Source organism: Ursus americanus, chromosome 23 (genome assembly GCF_024610735.1).
Source record: "Ursus americanus isolate L20-20 chromosome 23, mUrsAme1.1.p, whole genome shotgun sequence".
Lineage (NCBI taxonomy): Eukaryota > Metazoa > Chordata > Mammalia > Carnivora > Ursidae > Ursus > Ursus americanus.
The window spans coordinates 41,776,341-41,786,367 of NC_142149.1; the positions used below are offsets into that span (position 1 = coordinate 41,776,341).

At 40.0% G+C, this 10,027-nt stretch overlaps 1 protein-coding gene across 2 annotated transcripts in view; it reads right to left on the minus strand.

The window, feature by feature from the left end:
• The window catches only part of SSH2 (slingshot protein phosphatase 2), a 240,628-nt gene extending 232,539 nt beyond the window's left edge, over positions 1 to 8,089 (minus strand). For both annotated transcript variants that reach the window (XM_045773222.2, XM_045773220.2), the window contains exon 1: positions 7,821 to 8,089. In XM_045773222.2, the coding sequence (XP_045629178.2) occupies positions 7,821 to 7,883 (63 nt within the window). In that variant the 5' untranslated portion in view covers positions 7,884 to 8,089. The remainder of the gene's footprint in view (positions 1 to 7,820) is intronic.
• Positions 8,090 to 10,027: the final 1,938 nt, after the last annotated feature.

A 10,027-nucleotide genomic window follows, 5' to 3' on the forward strand; every position in this document is an offset into this window, starting at 1 on the left:
CTCAAGATCCTGAGATCATGACCTAAGCCGAAATCAAGAGTCAGTAGCTTAACCCACTGAGCCACGTAGGTGCCCCTGTTCCCTCTCACTTAAAGCTTGATAGAAATGAGAAGAGACCTGAATATACCTTTTGATTACCAAAGGACTGCTCTTACTCTTCCCAAGGCACTTGAGTCAAATTTTAAAACCTAAGCTAGTTGAAGCTTACTGTCTGTCCATGCAACTAAATGAATACTAAATAATATGTATTAAACTAAACTAAACTCCTGTGGGAGTTTAGCAATGGAACTTCAATGGAACACATTTTAGCTTATAACACCAATTTAGTATTTCCCATAGGTGGGATTACACACCATTAGAAAAATAAGTGATTGTTTCATAAAATGAACTGAGACAAGTTGTTAACTGTTTGGAACAAAATAAGTTTAATATTTACCTCATACCATGTAGTAAAATTAATTTCAGATGATTAAAGTTAAATATAAAAATAAACTATTAAAAAACAAGAAAATAAAGGTGAATATATCTCTACTGATGGAAAATTGAACTAAGTAGAAAAACAATGGAAAACATACACACACAGACTTTGGATTGATGGTTTTAAAATTTTTTTGATGGCATTAAAATTTTTTAAATGTTTATATATCCATGAACAAAACAAACCAAATAAAACAAAATGGCAACTGAAAAACCAAAGCAAATGTCCAACATAATAGAAAAAGGTTAATATTCTTAGTGTATAAAAAATATTTACAAGGGGAATCTGGGTGGCTTAGTCAGTTGGGCGCCGGACCCTTGGTTTTGGCTCAGGTCATGATAAATCAGGGGAGCCTCGCTGGGTCAGTCAGTAAAGCATGTGACTCTTGATCTTGGGATCATGAGTTCGGGCCCCACATTGAGTGTAGAGATTACTTCAAAAAATATTTACAAATCAATATGGCAAAAATAACTCCATGGAGAAAGTTGAGTTAATCACATGAATGACTTACAAAACAGGGAATATAAAACATATAGTAGCAAATATTTGAAAAAAAAATGTTTAACCTCTGAAAAAAATGTAAATTAAAATGATAAAATCCTAGTGGTGAAGGGAAAGGCTTCTGGGGTTAGACACCAGGCCTATAATCTTGGGCAACTCATTTTACTTCTCTGAGCCTCAATTTTCTTTTTTTTTTTTTTTAAAGATTTTATTTATTTACTTGGGAGGGGGGAGATTGATCAAGCAGGGGGAGTGGCAGGCAGAGGGAGAAGCAGGCTCCCCGCTGAGCAAGAAGCCCAATGTAGGACTCGATCTCAGGACCCTGGGATCGTGACCTGAGCCAAATGCAGACGTTTAACCAACTAAGCCACCCAGGTGTCCCTTAGCCTCAATTTTCTTTGTAAAACAGAGATAATAATAATACCTAAACCACAGGAGTGATGTAAAAATTAAATAACATAATGCATGTAAAGTACTCAGCATAATGCCTGGCACATGATAAGTGTTCAATAAACAACAGCTCTTATTATAATAAAGAAAATGGGTGATGATGATGATACTCAGGGCTGATGAGGGTGCAGTGGAGCCAACATCTTTATGCACCTGACCCCTGATATATTTCAGACTTTGTCAACAAAGTTTGAGTCAACCTTTCTGGAGGACAATTTAGCAATATGTACCCAAGTCATATTCTTTAGGCTTCTGAAAACAAAAATGTTTAAAAACAATGGAAGAACTCAAAATGGAAAAGTCTGCTAAATAATACCATATTCATCAATTCATCATCTGTTGATCCACATGTCCAATATTACTGACCCTGCTTAAAGGTTAGGTGGGGAGATAAGCAAACAAACAAGTGCATTAAGGAGATAAGAGCCACTATGGGTAAGTATAGGGTGCTATGGTGCGCAGAGAAGGAGCACCTACCATAGTCTGAGAGTGGAGTCAGGGAAGCTTCCCAGAAGAAGCGACATTTAAGCTGGGACCTGAAGGATGAGTAGGAATTAGTCAGGTAAAGAGATGAAGAAAAAGTGTTCCAGGTAAAGGGAACAGCATGTGCAAAAGCCTAGAGATCAAAGGGAGCGTGGCATGTCAGCTTGACAGAGCAGTGTGCAAGGCAGGAACTTGGGAAGAGACAAGGATGAAGAGGTAAAGCAAGGTTTGGTCATTAAAAGTCTTGCTAGCGAAACTCTGGAGTGTAGACTTTATTCTAAGAGCAATACAAACAATTAAAAAGCAATTAGTGCTAAGAAAGAGTCAATATTCGTAATATATCAAGAGGATACACAGGTTGAAAAGAATGAACAAATAGCTCATAAGATGGAAATACAGGATTGCAGTGAAGGTTGCACAACTCTGTAATACAGTTTTACTAAAAATCACTAATTGTACAATTATAAAACGGGTTTATTTTAGGCTTTGTAGACTATTCCTCAATAAAACTATCTTTTAAAAAGTTAACAGAAATGCCTACTAAACATCTGAAAAATATTCAACTTGTCTAGTAATAAAATATATAAGACCAATGAGGTATTATTTTTTATCCTTGAAAATTACTGATTATATATGAAATGAGGATATCCAATGTTAATAAGGCTAGGAGAAATGAATGTTATGGTGGTTGAAATAAATGTTAATTGGAACAACCTTTCTAGAAAGTATAAATATGCAACAGGAGTCTTAAAATTGTTTATACTCTGTGATCCAGTAATTATATTTCTTGAAATCTTAACAAATGTAATATTTATGCCCAATGATGTTCACTGCAATGTGATTTATAATAGCAAAAAAAAAAAAGTTGGGAAAAAAACAGATGTTCAACAATAATGGAATGGTTAGGATGAGTTATAACTGCCCACTGCAGCCATTTAAGTGATATTGGCACATGGATAGATATGTATCTATGATATTTACCAAACTTTAAAAGAACCAAATATATAAAATTATACAGACAGCAGCATTTCAGCTATGTAAAATATATATACAGTTGTACAGCACATATCTTTCATTCTCTTTTCTGTGCTTTTCTGTATTTTCCAAAATTTCCTACATTGACCATGTATTATTTCTATAGTGTAAGAAAGTTTCTAAAGCTGTCTTCAAAAAATTAAAAAGCATCACTTCTAAGCATTTATACTTCGGACAAATCAATTTCATATTTGCTATGGTTTTATTTTCTCTGGGAGAAAGATGTGGTCATATTTGAATATATATAAAATATATATATAATTCAATAATATCTCATTTATCCAGCATCATATATGGAAATGAATTTCCCCAACTAAAATGTGCATCATAAGTTTCAAAACTTCAGTGAAACTTGGATGGATATCTATCTCAAAATACAAATCACTCAATCCTGACTGCTTAAATGAAGACAAAACAAGATGAAGCCTTATTATGATTATTCAGGGTCATCATTATGACCACATAATAGTAGCTCTGAGGGACCACCGCGTCTTAGAGAGGGATTTGTCCTTACATTAAATAATCCATACTACTAAATTTTTCTTATGCCAGCTATTTATAAATCATCTTCTTCCTCCCTTGCTATAAAACCATCAGCTATCATTTCCTAGAACTGTAAGCAGCCTGTTTTTTGCAGCACCTGCCACACTTTACATTCCTATTTTGCTGTTGATAATCTACTTAGAGTAAGAAAAACTAAATATCCAAATTTTAAGAATTATGTGTAAACTAAGAGATAATAGGCTTCAAATAAGGGTATCACCTAAAAATGATTTGCACAGACCTAGGTGATTCTGTTCTAGTTAAGGTTACAATATAAATGAGCTGCAAAGAGTATGAGTTCTCGATTGCATCTTAAGTCTTGGTTCCTTTACTATATTGGCAGTCAAGTTCTCAGGATAGGAAACTCATATGCTGTTTCACATCATGGAAAGAGATGTGGATCAGGAGCCAAGGCACTTAGTTCTAGTGCAGTTCTTACACTAACCAGTTTTATAACCTTCAGAAAATCTTTTAACCTTGGTACGTGTTCTGCATAACTTATGAGGCTCTCCTAGATTTAAATTAGATCACAAACACAAAAACACTCTGAGAAGTATAAAGCACTACACAAAAGTAAAATATTTTTATGGTATTTCACTGTGTTTATATGACCATGGATCAACATAGGTACATTCAGAAAATTTCATAACAGAAAGGAAAGAAAGAGATAATTCTTAAATTGCCTATTAATTAGGAAACATCTATTATCTTAGAAGAACAATACATTCCAAAGTTGGCATCTCTGATTCCTCCTCCCCTATATCCAAACAGTTTCCAGGTCCTTTGTGTTTTCTCTGTAATCCCTCACATCTGTCCTTTTCTTTCCATTACCACTTCACATCCCCAGTTTAGGCCTTTATTATGGCACATCTGTAAGAGCCTCTAACTGGCTCCACTCCTGGCCTCCCTCTGCCTCTCTCAAACCCCTCTGGCCAACAGCTGCCAGATCAATTTTCTTAAAACACCACTGTGATCATATCTGCTCAATAACCTCTTTAGACTCTCCATTACTCTCCCTATCAAGTTCAAACTCCTGAACTCAGCAGTCCCTGTGCAGTCTCAGCTTCCTCTTCACCTTTATCTCTTACTACTCTTCCAAAGAAATCCTTCCTCAAACTGGTCTAGTTAAGTCCTTCAGATATGCCTTGTGCTTTTCTGCCTGTAAATTTTGGCAATACAGCTTCTCTCCACCTGGAATACTATTTCCCAGGCCCTACCCCAGCCTATAAATATTTCTCCCTACTTCAAGGCTGACGTTGAATCCACCTACTACATGAACGTCTCTTTGATTACCACAAAGGAAAAGATGGAAGATTCTAAAGTTAAATACATCTTCAACAGCTGAGTGACACACGTCACATTCCTTAATAGCTCTTTACCTCAGTTTCTTCATCTGTAAGACAGGGATAATAGCAATTTCCTTCGGACATAATGTGAGGAATAAATGAGTTAATTCACATAGAGCACTTGGCATGATGCCTAGCATAGACAAAAACTCAAGAACTGTGAGATATTGTTATTAGTGCTCTTACCATTAGTGAATTTATCTTAACGTGAATTCAGACCATACTTATGGCCATTACTAACTAGCTGTTCATGTACATATAGTATCATTTGCTTCACTCTTTTTCTACCCTCTCATCTCATATTTGTTGTTCTTCCTATTCCCCTCCCAAGATTACATGATACTGATACACGGGACCCATGTCTTATACACCTTACTATCTGTAATAATCACTCATACCCAGTAGATGATCAATAGATTTGTTTAATCCCCAGTGAATGAATATTGAAGACAGTATTAAAATGCCATATACCACTATAGTGAAAAAGTAAAATAAAATGCTTAAAATTATTAATTAAAAAAACCTAAATTTCCAGTATCACAAAACTAAATCTCTCCTTTCATGATTCTCTAGATTTTTTTTTTTTTGCTCTGTTTCACCTTTAAAACAAAGAACTCAACCTGTTCATGCAACAAGAGATATAACAGCAAATATATGTAGGTCAGACAGCAGCCAAATATTGGAACACAAGAGCCATAAGACAACTCAGCTGTACATAGCTTTGGATGAAGTGAAATAGGAAGACAATTTAAGGGGAAAGGTAACTGGCTCATCAGTCATACAAACACACACACCCACACCCATACACACACCAGTCCCAGGATTCCTTTACACCCAGGGCCACATATAAGCAGCTGAAATAACCAGGCTATTATAGCAAGTAGATGTAGAAATATCAATCAGTTAGCTCATCAACTGAGCTTACCACATGATCAATTTAATTACCTATCTCAAGAGTGGCTATTAACATACCTCAATATTCTAATAATTAAGGTTTGGCTAATTAAGTCATATCAAGTAGATATGGCCTTACTGTATACTAATCATTCATCTCAAGAAACTTGGTATGATGACTTGATATATGTATGTTATTATCATAGAATAAACTATTTTTAACAATGCCCAGGAAAATGATGTTACTATAATACTGGTTTCTAGTGCATCTGCATGACTCCACTAACTGCTGCTTTCTCAGGCAAAATCAGTCCTGGTGACCACCATCCTCAAAGGGTTTACCAGTAGAGAGAAGTAAGACGGTTTGATGGAATATTAACTTTCCAAAAACTAGCACAAAATACTACATAAAAATAAGTTTATTAAGTTTCTATCCATAAGATACTTGTTTTCAGAGGACTCTAAAATGTTTTACCAGCTTTGAAGTGCAACTATTGTCAAATCACAAAATCTTAAGAGTTGGAAAAAGCCTTAGAAGTTCCCCACTGAAGGAATTCTTTATACTAACTTCCAGGCAAAAGGTCCTTCTTTGAATACGTTAAGCAATGGACACTCACTATTTTTGAAAGGCAGTCCACTTTACTGTTACAAAATTCTTCCTTACAATCATTGGAAATCTGCCTCCCTGAACTTTTACCCAAAGATCATAGTTCTGCTCTCTGGAACAATACAAGTTAACCTCCGACATATAATCAATTCCAGAATTAGGATATAATTGTCAATTTGGTCACACAAAATGCAAAATAAAGCTCAGGGGAAAAAAAAAAAGAAACCACTACGATACAAAACAAAATTTTGAAATTCAGGAAACTATGTTGAAATCACCGTATTTTCAAGCTATCAAAGCCCACGCCTCAGTGAACATACAAATATTAAGAACCACCTGATGTTTTACAGTGGAAGGTAGTACAGTGTTTACTGAATACCTTTTGGCAACGTGAAATTACTAAATCCACCAACACAGTTTTAAAAATTACAATTCTGTAGGAAGTTCAAGACGGTTTTTCCAATTGCTCATATTTTCATTCTATTTCCTTCTAAAACATCTGCATGTTTTTAGAATATCCCACTTCGCCCCACTGGCGCAATATTTCATGTATTTATTTTTAATATTTTATTTTTTTAAATAAATATATGTTCAAGAATAAAACCGAAAAGCATAGGGTGTAAAGGAGTGGGGGTGGGGCTAGCAGGGAAGTCAAAGACGGGCCCAGCAGGAAAAGGCTGGTTACTGGGTATTTTCCTTCTGGAAGCATGCTTCCCTGGCATAGGCATCTGAAGTAAGGAGCCATACAAACACGACCCAAGAACAAGAACGATCATGAGCAGTGAGTGTAAGGCATTAATGTCTGTAAGATGTAAATGAATTGGCACTGGTCAAGCAGCGCCAGATGCTTCAGGACCTCTTAGAGGAAAGGTAAGAGGTCCAGGAAGCAGAGACCACAGCCACCCTCTGCGGGAGGGAAAGAGGGAAGAAACGAAGAGTAACTACGAGCTCAGCAGTCCAATGAAGCCCGAACAGTACCGGAGCACAAGAAATACGGCAAGTGACTAGGGGGAAGGCACACACCCCGGAGAGCCTGAAGAAGGGGTTGCAGTGTGCGAATACAGAACGGGTCCAAGAAACGGGTGTGGGTAAGAGGCTGTGGTGTGTATAAGGGGCAACGCAGGAGTCCCACAGTCCTCTCCCTGCAGCAGAGCAACAGAGGGTACAAGGAAGGGGGAGGGTGAAAAGCAAGAATGACTCATTCCCGAAAGGAAGTGTTCAAGCCATAGGAAAGCATGCCACGGGGGGGTTCAGGGCGAGGACTATGAAAGCCAGGTGCCCCCAGTGATGGGGGCAAACCCCAACGTCCCGTAGTTCCCGTAGCTCGTCTTTAAGATGGGGTGTGTGGGGGGTTCGCGGCAGCCGAGTGCCAAGGCCTGGGAAGCGGCGCGGCGCGTGCGCAGTGGCGCTCGGCGGGACCCGCTGAGGCAAAGCGGAGCCGCAGTGACAGAAGCAAGCGGAGCGGCCGCCGGGTGGGACTCACCGAGGCGCAGGGGCTGGAGGTGGTGCTGGGGGTAGGCGACCGCTGGACCGTGACCAAAGCCATCTAGGCGCTGCTAGGTTGTTCCGGGCAGGGCATTCTTGTCCTGAGTGTGGGGGGCGGGAGGGTGACGGAGCCGGGATGGGGAAAGGGGTGTGGGATGGGGGTGAGGGGAACGGGGAGGAGGAGGAGGCCGCGGGAGCGGCCGCAGGCTCCGTACCCACCACCGGACTCTCGCCTACTGACGCGCCGAACGGGCGGCGGGCGGGCGGGCGGGCGGTTCGGCAGCAGCGGGGCACAATGAGCGCTCCCAGTGCGCAGGCGCCACCTGTCAGCAACCGCCTCTCCCCTCGGCGCGCGCCGCCGCCTCGCCGTAACCCTTGAGTTGCCGGAAGCCGGCTGGGTGTTTGCGTCTCCGGCCGCCGCCCCTTCCCGGGTTTCTTCCTTTGCTCTGGAATCGCGCGGTTTGCCAGCGTGGAGAGGCAGTGAGGTGGGATGGGGGGAGGGGCCCTGGGCCGGGGGGACGCTGGAATCCCCACTCCTGAGAGACGACTATCTTATGAGGTGGGGGCGCACAGCGTAACCGGTCTTAGTGAAAGGAAACTGAGGTGAAATTCCTGAGGCAAACGCGTTGTCTGGTGGGAAAGGGCTCCGCCGGGTTTCAAAGGCTTTCTCTAGGCGGGAGTGAGATTTACTGGACTGGAGACCCTCTTGGCGGGACCAGACACGAGTTTTTCCCCTTTTGCCCCGGTTCTCGGGGGCTTTTTCTGAACTTTACCACCCTCTGCCTCAGAGCCCCTGTTTTATGATGAGACTTTATGAAAGAAAGAAAGGTTTTTAATTTTATACCCTGGCAAGCTTCAGGGTACCCCTCACGCTTCCTCTATTACCCTGGCCTCTGTCTAAGGACTCATTCATTATTCCTAAGGTGGAGAGAGGCTGCATGAGCCCGGGAGGCCGACAAGGCTGGGCTCACGAAGTTATAAGGGTCCAACCTGCTATTTACCTCCCACTTGCTTCCTGCTGGAAAGAAATTCTCTTAAATAGGATTTGCTCCTTGAGATTCTTTTCTCCTTTCGGCTCTAGATTTCATTATTGCATAGACATATGTGAAATGTAGATTATTAAATATTTTAAAGGAAAATACTTTTCTAAAGGATAAACCGTCAGCAGACTATAAGCCAAGAAAGTAATGAAAAATCAAGATTAAGGTGGGGGGGAATCTCATTATGCAAATGCCATTGATTATTTACACAGAGAGAGTTGACAAAGCTATTTCTCAATTTGAGGGATACTCTGGAATATACCACCATACATATCAAAGCTGTAGAAAACACATTAAGCAGTTTGCACTTATTAAAGCCTCCTCCTTCTGTTGTCACTCAAACTCTCTTGGATCTCATTGCTTTCTTTAAACTGACAGGGCTGTCGTGAGCTCTTTCTGGCTGCTGTATGGTTAAGTGCCACTAGAGCCCTCTGTGCTGAGCCTTTGTTCTCTCCCTGGGGCCCTGCGGTTGAAATAATTAGCGGGGAGTTTCCATCAAGAATCAGACACTGAGGGTCCCTGTACTGTACAGTCCTGTATAGAATGAATTGCTGAGAAGCCAGCTGGTAGGCTTTTGCCCCCTGGTGGTGGTGAAGAGTGCCTGCGAGATAAAATTAAACAAAGATGTATGGTTCACCGATTAAACAATCTGTTTTTTTCCCCAGAGCTGCGTAGTAAACAGGAAAAGACAAGGCAAAGTTCAGAAATAAGAACTTTGAACCAATGCTTAGAAGACCAAACAGGAAGTTATATGCATAGCTAAGAAATTTACATAGCTGAAAGCTGAATGAACTCAGATAAATGAAACGGGGTTTAGAAATAAAAGTATTCTAGAAAAGGTATTATACAAATCTATAGGTTTTAGTAATATACTTGTATGTTACTTTTCTTAGTGACTCGGGGATAGCAACACTGATTATCTACTTTTGTGTAGCAACATAATATTAAGAAATTCTTTTGGCAGATGACTTAATTCCATTAACCTTAGAGTGGGAAAGATCACTACATAGGAGTCAGAAGACCCGGCTTCTAACTCCAACTCTGTGAAACCTTAGGCAAATGGCTTAAACTTTCTGAGCGTTAGTTTCTACAGTGGATCACAACTCACAGGATTCCTGTGATCAAATGAGATAATGCATGGTAAAGTACGGTATAAACTATAAAG